Consider the following 14110-nt stretch of genomic DNA (forward strand, 5'->3'; position numbering starts at 1 on the left):
CAGGAGAGCAATCATTTTGGCAATTTGAAACACACGGGGTCTCCTTAGTCCTTCAGGTTTATACATTCAAAGGTCAAGGTGCTGGTGTTCCAAGACATGAATGCTTCACATGGGCGGGAGCGGGGAATTCATAACGTTCTGCCTCATTTCAGCCTCCTACCAGGTCTGAAGTAGATAACGCCACCTCCTCTTTCTGAGGAAACAGACATTCAGATAGGTAACATGGGGTCAGTTAGATCTTATTTTAACCTGGACGCTCACGCTATGAAAAAACCTGACTATGCTACAAATTTCTTATGTATCTAATATATCTAATGTATCTAATGACTTCAGGCTTAGGGTCAATTTCCTAACTCTGATATTCTTACGTAGACTGTAGTTATCACTGTTGAAGACCAGCCTTGAGATACCACGTAGCACACATTTGCTGATTCACCCTTACTCTGTACTGGAGACTGTCTTTTTCACCTAGGAGAACATCATTAGTCCTTTCTAGTTTGTTCCCATGTTTATCCAAGCTGACATTCAACCAGAATTAAGTGTTCTCTCCTCCTACAATGCTACTGGGAAAAAACAAAGGGAGGGAATGCTAGATAATCCGATGGTAAATCTGGCTCTCCAGGGATGAGCCTGGCTAATCAGTGTATCTTCCTAGGGATAGAAATGAGAATATGAACCTGGACATCACCATTCATCAAAGGCTACCTTGCCTGAGTCAACCTCATGACATCATACAAAGAGGCTGTAACAGTGGAAGGAGGCCAAATTTAGGGGATCTCCTGGGAATCCTGAAGGAGCCTCATTTTGAGACCGCCAGTAAATGCAATTCTGTGTACAATGACCTAGATTTATCAGGAACAGCCATTGTGGAGGCTCCCAGGCAAGGAGAGGTCTAACAATTAGAAAAAAAAAATCATAGAGAAGAGACGTCAGCACACCTGACTTCAGAAATATAAAGATCACTCCTAGAGTGTATCCCATTTGTGACCTCAACTTCACAAAAAAAAGCAACGAATGCCTCCCTGGAATTTTAGAAAACAAAGAGAAAACAACAAATACCATTTTCTCTGACACTTGAGAGCTAAATTTCTTTAAAATTTAAAACAGAACTGGGGCTTAATAGGATACTGTGTGTCAGGAATATAGGCAAAACTCTAAGTTAAAAAAAAAAAAAAAAGACATGTGAATTAATGGTGGCAGTCTAGCTTGGCATAAGAAAAAGATCTGGCAGTCCTGGCTGCCCACCAGCTCCATAGGAGCCATGTGGGTGGCTGCTATGGCTCCTGTTGCATTGAAAGCTGGTGCCCAAAATCCCAGGAGGTGACAGCTACACTCTACTCCAACCCTGGGGATACCACCCATCTTAAATTGGGAGGTGGGGTGGTAGGGTCAGGTATCAGTCCTAAAGCAGTGGATTCTAGCAGGGATACAAACAAACTGAATTGTATCTTGGACTTAAGGAAGAACAAAAATTCGTCTACTACTCATCTTGTGCCCAAATCTGCCTCTCGGCATCCTCCCCTCACCGAGTGTGTCTAATTCCCCTTACCCATGACAACCCTTACAGATCCCAAGGCAACCTGTTTCTCCCCAAGTCCTCCCTCCATCCCAGACTTCCTACATTTCCTCAAATGCCCCTCAAATGACAGGGAGCCTCTGCAGGAGAAGTGAGCTTCTCTCTGGGGGGCTAGGGGGAGGGTAGGGAAGTGGATGCCCAATGACCAAGAGGAGCCCTGGAGAGGGACTCTTGGGTTAGGCCAGCCCTAGCAATCCCCCCAACTTAAGTTCTTTGTTTGGAGAACTCTGCCATGCCCGCTGGCCACCACACCCTGCAGCCCCAGCATCACAGGGGTCAGACAGAACCAAGGGTGACAATTACTAGCTTAGGCAGAGCGGTTCATACTTGGTGTTGGAACCTATCAGTTGCTCATACATTTAATGGGTCACAGTTGGCATTTTAAAGGAAGGAAACTGAGAACAGAGAACGTGAGAGTGCTCGGCACTTGCTCTTGGTTTATTAAACATGTGCTTCCGTAACATCTATCTGGACTGCACTGTGAAGCAAAATATATTTTTACTGTGTGGTTGTGATTTTAAAATCCACTGGTTAAAACCACACACGTGTATAGACACACGCATATATAATCCATCATAACGTTTTTAAAGCATCCCTTGAACAGAACTTGGTATTTAGTAATGGCCTGGGGGAAGCCTGGTAAGGTGACTTCAAACACCTGGTCTTATAGCTATGTTACCCTTCTGTGTCCATCGGCTCATGAACTGAGCTGCTGCACTAACCCCTTAGTCCACCAGCATAAGGAGCCATTATGGGGCAAACTCAAAGCACCTGTGAACTTCCCATGGTGACCCAATGAGCCCTCCTGGACATCTCTTACTCTGGCTTAAAATTCAACTTACCAGTAAACAGTCAAATCTGAAATGTCTGCTCTTGTGAGGGAAAAGGTGCACAAAGAAGGCAAAACAGAATAATAGACTAGTATTTACCTTTAAACATACTAAAAGTTAAAATGTCATCATGTGATTACCTTCAAAAACAAAACAAAAAACAATACTCAATGCCTGAGCTAATGTCACCTTCTTGGTGATGGTCTCATGGGCACAATGAACACAGAATAGGAGTCTATGTTCCTGAAAATCCATGAAGGCCCCCCCCCCCCGTAGTTAAAAAAAAAAAAAAAAAAAAAAAAAAAAACCTCTGGAAATTTCCCTCCCTATGAAAAATAAACATATCATTAATAAAAGGGCTCAACGTTGCCATGGGGGAGGGGAAGTAGAGGCAGGGTCACCGTTCAAACAGCAACAACCTTCCTGTGCCCGCCCCCTCCATTCCAAACCCTGTTCCCCACCCAGAAAACCCACGTGCCAGTACAAAACAAGGGCCAGGACCTACACCAAGCCCTGAGGGGTAAACAATCCTATCTCAGCTCTCTTTCCCTTATCTGGCTCACATTTTGCCTGCACAGTCTGATTCACCCAGGAGAGAAGCTGGTCCAGCTTGCATTCCTTTCTATTTCTACCAACTGGGGATCTGGCAGAGAACGCTCAGTTCAGATACCTCTTGTTATCCTAAAGGGCCTCTGTTCTAGCCCCGCAGAGATACCGTGTTATTTGGAGTGTAGACTGTCTCAGCAAACTGGTCTTCCAAACCCCTGCCTGCATTAGCCAATGAACGGAGTGCTTTCTTTGAGCGCCTGCAGGCTCCACGGGCAGGAGGGGCTGGGATGGCGGGAGGGGCTGGGGTGGCGGGAGAGGTAGGAGGCAGTGGATGGCAGTGGACTCCAAATGGCACCAAATAAGGAACTAAGCAGGCCCCAGACACAGCTAATTAGCGGATGAAAATTTCAATATGTACCCCTCCGATTTTTACTTGGTTCATAACCGCTGGTGTGGTTATACCCACAGGAAGTGTATGGCCACAGTGATAAGATAAAAGAGTACATTTTTAGTGGTTACTCATTTTTATATACTACAAAGGAAACTTAAAAAAAAATGTGATTACCTGGTTTGTTCTTCCTGTAGTGTGTTGGGATCAGGTATAAAAAATCTTACTCGAAAATGCAGAGTACAGGGGAAACCTCCTACAACATTTTTCAAAAACAAATTTAAGTTTTCCCTTTGAAAAAGTCAACGCAGGTAAGCGGTAACTCTTCCATAAGTGATGCATTTTTTTTTTCACTAGACCACAGCTTTTTTCATCAATAAAAGCACTAATTTCAAAAAAGGAGTGCACAAGATAATTGTTTAGAGATCTCCAAGTCTGCAAAGAGTCAAGTATTTTGCAACATGAGCACAGAATGCGGTACTATCCCCTCCCTACTACAGGTTTAACTTAGGGCTACGTTCAAAACAATGCACTCCGTTACCGTAGCAGGAATTTTAAAAATCCTTAAATCAACAGATTATACAACATTCATAAGGACATAATCTCACACAGATAGCGATTTTATACTTTTCCCAAACATTTTCATGTACGTTCTTGAACTTAAACATTGCCATGACTACGATGATGTTGATGGCATTGTTTTACAGGTAAACCAACAGGCACAGAGCCTTGCCTTCAGTCACACAGCTGATGACAAAACCTAGAACTCAAGCACTTAGGTTTCTGATTCAGCTATGCCACACCTCAATCATTTGATACTGGGAAACCGTTCATGCTTTCAAAGCAAAGTGAATTCCCAAAGTGATGAACATACTAGCACATATTACACATTAACATACTCAAATATGGCTTTATGCAATGATACCAAGAGTCGATTTGCTTGTACAGATAAAATTAGCCCATTTCTTTTGCTGGCTATGGCAAGCGGAGAAGATCGGACTGTGTTGCTAAGATTCCGTGCTCTTCTTCAGGTCAACTTCGCCCATTACTCAGTAAATGTTCGCTGACCCTATCTATGTGCTCAGCACTTTGCTGCTTCTGAAACTCAAGCCTTCTCCAGCCTGCTCCTCTCACTGATCCTGCCACGGAGCTGTCCACCCCACCCTCCCTCTCTTTCATACCTTCTGTTAGTATCTCTCCGGCTTGTGTCAAAGATATGAGCGGTGTGTGTACGCCTATGAAGGGACCTCTGTACAGGTGCCTGGGTACCAGTGGGTGGCCTGTAACTTGGTACGGTCTGACCATCTGCGCACCAGGGGATAGCTCAGTCTTCCCACTGCCTTGGGACTTCCTTTCAGCTCCCCTCCTCACCATAACTTGTCACTGTGTGTCTCAGGACGCCTTTGTGCACCCAGAGCATCCTATCATGTGCTCAGAACTATCCTAGAACCGTCACTCTCCTTGTCTACATCCCCACGCTTGGCTGTCAGCTCCTTGAGGGCAGGGTCCAAATCTGATTTGGTCCAGATTCCCAGAGCTTAGCCCAGTGTGCTGCCAAAATCTGAGCTCAGGACACGCCTCCAGAATGAACGAGTTAGTGAGAGAATGAATGATAGCACCTTTCCATGTGTCTATGAACTCTATGGACTTCATGCGTCTATGGACTCTGGTGCTCTGAGAATTCAAATAGGGGGCAGGTATTTATCTGCACAGTGGCTCTGCGGCTCCCCGTGGGTAGGCAGTTCTGAATGCTAAGGGAGGTAAGGGCTTGGAGGCCCAGGCTCTAGGCGAGAGCAGCGGTGGGATCACAGCCATGGTTCCTTGTCTCTACTCCTTCCCATCAAGGTGCTGGGGCAGGTGGCATACGTGTGTGTCCACTTGTGTGTGAAATCCACCTGCTGTTTACCCCTCAGCATTCCCTGGCCACCTCCTGTGGAGGGGGTGCATAGGGAGAAATGCAGAGAAAATGTGGCAAGCACCGTTCCCCAAAGGAGCCTGCAGTCTCCAAGGAAGATTAAGGCAGGCAACTATGAGATGAAGGAGAGTTATGACAAATGTAAGGGAGGGTCGTGGGAGGCATGGCTTCTAATAGAAGAGATGGGAGTCTGAGTGGCTTGGAAGAACAGCAAGATTTGGATATAGAGAAGAGGGAAAAGCATTCTAAACAGAGGGAACAGACTGAGGGAAGGCACAGAGGAATGAATGTGTGCGGCCTGGCAGGTCAGTCAGGTTTGTCTGGGGCAGAAGCAGCATAAAGGGGAACAGACAGTGCAATGCTAGAAAACCAGGCTGAGAACAGATCTGGGTGGAGGGTGGGGCAGGGCACACTGTGAAGTGTGGGGCCCACTCACGGCTGGCTGGGGAGCACTATGTTCTATCTGTGATATTACCTACCTACGTCTTCGGTTCCAGTGGGAGGGAGTGTGTGTGTGTGTGTGTGTGTGTGTGCGCACGCGCGGGCGTGCGCGTGTGCATACACATGTGTCTTTCCCACCCTGGCTCTCACGCTGGGCTAAGAAAGGCTATCCTCCTTCCCTTGTAAGAAAGTAAGTTCCTGGGCTCTTGGCTGCCTTCTTTCACCTTTCCCTTTCCCTTCCCTGCTCGCTGCTGGTGAGGGCTGATCTGGAAGCATCTCTGCTCACTGAGAAGTCAGGGAGAAGTCGGCTCACTCACATCGCCTGACCACCTAGACTCCAGGTCCCAGATGTTACAAGCACGCTGATGGTTGGAGGACAGAAATGGGCTACGATACACTAACACCCCGTGTTCAACTGAAATGAGAGGTCACACTCACCTTTCAACTGCTTCCTGATGGGTTTGCTTGATTCCAGCCATCTCTGTCGGGTAAGAAAACAGAAGCTGTAAAACCAAACCACGTAGGAGGCCAGCATGTCTTAAAGGGATGGTACTCACGAGAGAGTCGACTGAGTCATCTCCATGCTGCAAACCAAAAAACTCCTTTTCAGTCACACCCAGGTGGTTGTAGGCCATATCCAGAAGAACTTGACCGGTATCTTGTTTCTACAAGAAAAAGTGTCTAGTGGGCAAACTTTTAAAACGAACCAAGAACCGATGGTTAAACATCTTTATTGCAGGGGCGCCTGGCTGGCTCAGTCCGCTAGGCAGCCAACTCTTGATTTTGGCTCAGGTCTCGATCTCAGGATCCTGGGACTGAGCCCTGCATCAGGCTCCACACTCAGTGTGGAGTCCACTCGAGAATCCTCCCTTTCCCTCTGCTCCTCCCCCTGCTTGAACATGCATGCTCTCTCTCTGTCTCCAATAAATAAATCTTTTTTAAAAAGTCTTTATTGTAGACAGAAAAGGTGTTAAAACATTTAGAGATTTTATGCACACTCATATCTCATAATAAGAAATGCTAATAAGAAATGCTTTAATAAGTATCCTGTCAAGAAGTCACAATGGTACATATGGGAAGTAGGGCTACGAAAAACCACATACATAGGATTTAAGACAGCATAGTTTAACTTTCTAAGGCTTCTTCCTTCTCCTTAGCTGAGATTCCCAAGTGATGTCTGAATTGGAAAACGAGATACCACAATGAGAGTAAACTCTCCATGACCTACCCGTGGATTATCCACAGCAAAATGCTAGTCCCACGGCAGTTAGTTGACTCCGTGGGAGCCACGGAAGTGTGTACAGGGAACAAAACGCTACTCACAGCGTGAAGGAAGATGGCTAAGAACACGAAAATGCCATCCTAAACACCGTCAAAGTGACCTGGTAGGTGACAACCAGAGGGATTATCTGCCTCTCTGCTCCCCGCCATCTGAAGTGAGAAGCCAGTGGAGACACTCGACCACACTTCACATCCGGAGCAGGACTCAGCCACCATCGCCACTCAGACTTTACAGAGCAGGCACAGTGCTGGGTGTGGGGACAGAGCCACCGTACATGTCCCAGAGAGGCCAGGCGTGGAAGCAGGGACCGGAAGGTGGTGTGTCAAATGCTGAAACACTCAGGGCATGATAAACACACAGAGGACAACACAGATGGTCACTCAACCTGGGGACAAGTGGAAGCAGCTCCTGACCTGGTCTGGGAGGGCAGCAGGGCTGAGTGTCACCGCTCCCCTCCAGGTGAAATTAAGAAAAGGCATTTTAAGCCGAGAGCCTGGCACAAAGACATAAAGGAGGGAGACAGCATGGTGCCTCTGGGAACTCACAAATTCTCCTTTATCAGGCCGACTTCTCAGGAATCCTTTGAACCGAACCATTTGACGTAAGGACAATAAGACTCAGAAATAGACTATACAGAACAAGCAAAAGACAGCTCCTTTTTTGAGTGCTTGAGAGCAGATAATACACCTGGAAACAGGCCACAGGGACCAGAAAGAAGAGAATTAGGGAGCTGTCAGGCCCCCTCCTGCAGCCTCTTCTTTGGTGTGATCTCGTACTGTTTGGTCATAAGTGTGGGAACATGAGACACGCCCATTTCCCCTGAACACATTCCCCCTTCCTGCCTTAGGGCCCTGCACCTGCTGCTTTCTCTACCCAGGACAGCTTCCTTCACAGGGGCATCACCACAGTGTGGAAAAGATGGCCTGGGCCACATATTCCAAGTTAGCAGATACTCTTCCGGTGCATCAAAGAGCGATCAGTTCCCCTCGTTAACATTTCTACAGGATTTTATATTTAAAAGGTAAATTACTATTGAACATCCACAACAAACCAGATGTGAAACTCTGTGCACTTTTTATATATGCCCTCTAATCTCTATAGCTACTTGTGAAGTCATCAGCAGCATCCCCTTGGCCGTGAGGCTCTGTGCTGTATGCCCACAGCTGATGATGGATGGTCTGCCTGTCTGACTCCAGTCCACTGGCTGCCAAAGCCTGCATGGCCCCACTGCATGGCATCTCCCCTGTAGAGTGTGTAATTCACCCATTCTAGTATATTCTGCTCAACTTTTCCCAGTTCTCAAAAGGAACTGAAATATACTAAAGGACGTTTATAAAGAACAAGCCTTCCAGCCCAGCTCCCCACCCTACAAGAGGTCATCTTTGCTACGCCAGGTCACTTCCCAGGACCGGCTCGCTCCCTGAGCCAGGCTGAGAGCAACCGATGTCCAGGCCAGCTTCCTGCTGAGGCCCGCTCCGGCCCACGAGGCGGTAGTGCAGGCTCCGGAGTCAGTGCCAATGATACCTACAAGTAGAAAATCTCAAGTGAATGGGATTTAAGCTGCCACCAGACCCTCAGACTCAAGTTCAATGTGAGTCAGCTTTGACCCGACTGCTGGAGGCTTGGGGAAGCAACACGTGACCAACAGTGTTCGTGACTAGGAATGACAGGCTGTCTGCTGAGTGCCAGGCTGTGTTCTAGGATCCCCACTCTGGGCAGGCGCTTTCCTTATCCCCATTTATGGGGCTCATCACTCCTCCTTCAAGAAGTTCCTACCTGGGATTCTCGGACATCGGCTCTTGCTCTCTTCCTCCCTCCCAGGACAGTCCGTCCTCATCTCCTGTACTGCCTACTCCTCGTCTCTCAGACCTTTCAACGCTGAACCTTGTTCGTACCCTCTCTGTCCTCGCTTCTCAGGTGGCCTCATCTAGTTTCGTAGCTTGCAATACCACCTCTACCCTAGTAAGCCCCCCATCTGTATCCCAGCCCAGACCCGTCCCTGAACCTTCTCATTCGTACAGTGACCACCGTCTCTATGTGGGTAACAGGCACCTCAAACTCAACATGTCCACGACAGAACCCTAATCCTGCCCTGCTTACAGCCTTTCCCATCTCTATCAACTGCAACTTCATCTTGCCAGTTGCCCAGGCCAAAACCTTGACAGTCACTGCGAGGCCTCTTGCACACCCCAAATTTCATCTATCAGCAAACCCCGCAGGCTCCATCTTCAAAAATAGTTTGAGTTGGTTTACTCTAAGCTACCTTCCCATCACCACCATGTTGTCCAACCCTCCTCCTCCTCTCCTCCGGACTGTTATAATAGTCTCTTAGCCCTTGCCCCCACCCCCCGCCTCCCTCACTACCCAGTCTACTGTTGACAGAGTATCCAGAGTGATACTTGAGTCAGATCATGTAAGGTCTCTGCCCAGACCTACCAATGCTTTCTGCCTCCCCCAGAATAAAGCCAGTGTCCAGAGCCCTCAGGGTGACCTAAAAGGCTCTCCACAGTCCCCCTGACCACCCTCGCACCAATTACCTCTGACCCCTCTTGCTCGTTCCACTCCAGACACGCTAACTTCCATACTGTTCTGCAACTACACTGAGTGAGATCCTGCCTCAGGACCTTTGCACTGCTATTTTTAACCAGGAATGTGCTTCCCCTGCAGGGAATCACATGGTTCTCACTTCTTTTAGGTGACGTCTTCCCTGATCACTTCTGTAGATTGACAACCCCACCCCTGTCCTGCTCTGGGCCTCTCTACCCTCCTCATCCCACTTTATTTTTCTTCTAAGCACATACCACCTGACAAAGTATACATTTCTTTATGGTCCATTTCTTCACACTAGGATGTAAGCTTTAAAAGGCCAGATACCTTGCCATTTTGTTGACTGCTATATTCATTATACCCAGCATGAAGCCTGGCACACAGTAGGGGCTCAGGGAGCATTTGTTGGATAAACATTCATGTTCTTGCCAGGAAGAAGATAAATAGCAAAGGAATAGCTCCCAAACCGACAACATACATTTTAGCAAAGGAGCTGGACACATACTGTCAGTTTACAGCTTCTGGAAGAGACACTTGTGACCTTTTTAGAGCACCCACCATGCTGTGACTTCATGCAAACTGCCCTCTCCTCCTGTCCTCTCAGCCATCAAGGTCCATAATGACCTGGGGTCAGTGGGAGGCAAACTTAGGGGTGGGGTGGAAGACCCAGGGGCCAGTTATGATTACCCTTTCCAGTCCTGTGGCCTTCTATTACCCGTAGTTGTTTCCTGTACCCAGCCTTCTCCTTCTGACCCTTTCCTTGCACACTGAACTTTCCAGGCTGGGGCAGGTGCTGGCAGCCAGTACAGAGGCTGGGAGAGAAAGGCAGAGGGCACTGGCCTAAGCAGTGACGGGCAGGGCGGGGAAGCATGGACTGCTAGAGTTCAGGCATCTTCGTCCAGCATGGAGGCTATGTTTCCAGTCCTGCCTCTGTTGTGGGCTTGAGGTGGGAGAAGCCAGGCTCTCCCTGAGCCCTGCCATCTATGAGAGGAACCGTCTCACCACCCTCTAGATTGCAGCCATCCACTCACACACGTCATAAGCACCTGCTGTGTGCCTGGCTCAGCATCAAGACCAGGGGAAACGACACTATTCCTGTCCTCAAGGAGCTCAGTTTAAAGAACATATAACCTAGGAATTATAACTACTATTAATGAAATGTGACATGGGCGCTAACAAAGCATAGAGGGGACCATTATGGGAGAACTAATTCAGGAAGCTGACGAAAATGTCAGAGAAGTAGTAACACCAAAGAGTCAGTTCATGTCACCAAGAAGAGGGGGAAAGACACTCCAGGTGAACAAGAATGTGAGCAAAGTTTTCAGGGTTATTTCCAGTCCAATTTCAACATACAAGGTCTGAGACTGCAAGCTTTTATTTTACTTTTTTAAAAAATATTTTATTTATTTATTTGACAGAGAGAGAGACAGTCAGCAAGAGAGGGAACACAAGGAGGAGAAGTGGGAGAGGAAGAAGCAGGCTCCCAGCGGAGGAGCCTGACACAGGGCTCGATCCCAGAACTCCGGGATCACGCCCTGAGCCGAAGGCAGACGCTTAACGACTGAGCCACCCAGGCGCCCCCTGTTTTATTTTACTTTTTAAAGATTTTATTTATGAGAGAGAGAGAACATGAGCAGGGGGAGGAGCAGAGGGAGAGAGACAAACAGACTCCGTGCTGAGCACGGGGCCGAGGCGAGGCTCTATCCCAGGACCCTGAAATCACGACCTGAGCCGAGATCAAGAGTCAGACGCTTAATCAACTGAGCCACCCAGACAACCCCCAAGCTCTCATTTTAAAATAGTTTTCATCTCTTGGTTTATAAAATGAAGAAAAATTATTTCTTAGTGGCATTAATTCAGAAAAAATTAAATTTGGAGAACTTACATTAGCTTTAAAGGTCTGTACCAAGCCATCTAGAAAGCGGATACTGCAGACGACTTCAGATCGAGTTTTCTCTTTGGGTAATTCTGAGGTGCGTATATTATTAATTCTTCCACCCAACGCACGTAACCGGGAGGTCATAACTATCGCTGAATAACCTGTAACAGAAGGTAGACCTGTTAGCTCTCTGACATGCAAATTACCCATTACACGTGGCTACTCCTCACAGTCCACCCATCCCTTGTCTGCTCTGACCCTCATAAACCGAAGAACTCACAGATAAACGAGAACCAGGTAACCCACCATGTTTCCATTTGAGTTCCGACTTCTAAGTGCCTCTAAGCAAAATTTATTGCTTAATTTATTAATTTATTAATAGAATTATATGGGTTATTTGTGTGTCTTATCTCCCTGGTCTAAATCTAATTTATATTTCCCAGGCTTTTAATTTTTTATGTTTTTTGAAAAAGTATATTTGTGTATTATCCTATTTTTAATTTTTTTTACAGAACTAAATGTGGTGTAAAAATGATCTAAAATATGAAGACGCTTATTGGTAAAATAAACTACATTAAATAACTTATATTCACTAAAAGACACCATTTAAAAGTAAAGACAACCCACAGAAATACTATAGAATATATAAAGAGCTCCTACAAATCAATATGAGAAAAAACAAGGAATCTGGTAGAAAATGGGAACCACATGAGTTGTCAAAGAAATACAAATTAAAATCACAAAGTAATAGTACCACATACCCACCACAGTAGCTACAACAAAACCTGACAAAACCAAGTGTTGACCACAGTGTGTAGCAACTGGAACTCTGAAGCACTGCTGGTAAGAATGGAAATTAGCACAATTACTTTGGAAAACTGTTTGGCCGTGTTTACTAGAACTGAACATATGTATACTCTGTGACATAATTCCACTCCTAGGCATATTCCCAACAGAAAAATGTAGATTTATCCATTAAAAGACATGCATGAGAATTTTTATAACAGCCCCAAACTGGAAAAGACTCCAATGCCCATCAACAGAACGGGGAAATTATGGCAGAGTCCAACCACACACGACTATACAGCAAAGGAAATAAATGAACTACCATTAGGCAAAAACGAATGAATTCTTCTCATGTTCGGTTAAGCAAAAGCAGCCAGATACAACAGATTATTGACAGCATGAACCCATTTACATAAAGTTCAGAAAAAGGCAAAACAGATCAATGCTAAAGGAGGACAGAAGTGTGGTTACTGCTGTGCGAAGTGATGGGTGTGTGTGTGTGTGTGTGTGTGTGAGAGAGAGAGAGAGAGAGAGAGAGAGAGACAGGAGTCTTCCGGGATGCTTATAATACTCTATTGATCTGGGTTTTGATGATACTGGTGTATTTACTTTGTGAAGCTTCACCAAGCTCTATACTTATTTGTGTACTTTTCTGTATATTTCAATATCAAGTTCACTTAAAATAACACATGTATGCAGAGGGATTTGGTTTAAAATCTGACTACGGTGTATTCAGGGAACAGCGAGGAAAGAGGTTTTCCTAGCGAATATAACTGTAGAACAGTAGACCAGCAAAGACTGAGGAAGCGTGCAACCAAGCACATGGTCGCAGCGTGCACGCAGGAAAGCCAAGGGTCCTCGGCTTAGGCAATTGAAAAGGTGTAAATCTGACGAAGTTGGATGGAAAAACAGATAAAGATGAAGGACTTGGGTGCAATTTAATGTTCTTTTTTAATTAATTCTCTGTAAACTTTCTATGATGAGCTGGGCCTTTGTGTGTGCTATTCTCTCTGCCTAGAAAGTTCTTTCTGGGAGTGCCTGGGTGGCACAGTGGTTGAGCGTCTGCCTTTGGCTCAGGGCGTGATCCTGGTGTTGTGGGATCGAGCCCCACATCGGGCTCCTCCGCTATGAGCCTGCTTCTTCCTCTCCCACTCCCCCTGCTTGTGTTCCCTCTCTCGCTGGCTGTCTCTATCTCTGTCGAATAAATAAATAAAATCTTAAAAAAAAAAAAAAAAAGAAAGTTCTTTCTGCTCCTCTTCAGGACTCAGGACCCAGCACAGGCGTCACTTACTTGGCAAAGCCTTCCCTGGTGCCCCAACTACTCTCTATTTGCATTACAAGCTCTCTTCTTTTTTTTTTTATATAATTCTTATTTTTTTTACTTTTTTATTATATTATGTCAGTCACCATACAGTACATCCCTGGTTTTTGATGTAAAGTTCCATGATTCATTACTTGCGTATAACAGCCAGTGCTCCACGCAATACGTGCCCTCCTTAATACCCATCACCAGCCTATCCCATTCCCCCGCCACCCGCCCCGAAGCCCTCAGTTTGTTTCCCAGAGTCCACAGTCTCTCGTGGTTCATTTCCCCTTCTGTTTACCCCCCCTTCTTCTTCCCTTTCTTCTCCTACCGATCTTCCTACTTCTTATGTTCCATAAATGAATGGAACCATATAATTGTCTTTCTCTGCTTGACTTATTTTGCTTAGCATTGTCTCCTCTAGTCCCGTCCATGTTGCAGCAAATGCTGAGAAATCGTTCTTTTTGATGGCTGAGTAATATTCCATTGTATATATGGACCACATCTTCTTAATCCAGTCATCTGTTGAAGGGCATCTTGGCTCCTTCCACAATTTAGCTATTGTGGACAGTGCTGCTATGAACGTTGGGGTGCATAAGGCCCTTCTCTTCACT

At 46.2% G+C, this 14110-nt stretch overlaps 1 protein-coding gene across 2 annotated transcripts in view; it reads right to left on the bottom strand.

Moving 5' to 3' along the window:
* PTPN3 (protein tyrosine phosphatase non-receptor type 3) overlaps window positions 1-14110 on the bottom strand; it is a 109080-nt gene that overhangs the window by 65641 nt on the left and 29329 nt on the right. Inside the window, exons 2-6 of one of the 2 annotated variants that reach the window (XM_040631689.1) lie at window positions 12169-12244; window positions 11414-11568; window positions 6257-6364; window positions 6138-6180; window positions 3521-3599 (exon numbers count right to left, since the gene is read on the bottom strand). In XM_040631689.1, the coding sequence (XP_040487623.1) occupies window positions 3521-3599; window positions 6138-6180; window positions 6257-6364; window positions 11414-11568; window positions 12169-12244 (461 nt within the window). The remainder of the gene's footprint in view (window positions 1-3520; window positions 3600-6137; window positions 6181-6256; window positions 6365-11413; window positions 11569-12168; window positions 12245-14110) is intronic. The other variant, XM_040631690.1, reaches the window with a different exon arrangement.

Source organism: Ursus maritimus, unplaced genomic scaffold (genome assembly GCF_017311325.1).
Source record: "Ursus maritimus isolate PB19 unplaced genomic scaffold, ASM1731132v1 scaffold_17, whole genome shotgun sequence".
Classification (NCBI taxonomy): domain Eukaryota; kingdom Metazoa; phylum Chordata; class Mammalia; order Carnivora; family Ursidae; genus Ursus; species Ursus maritimus.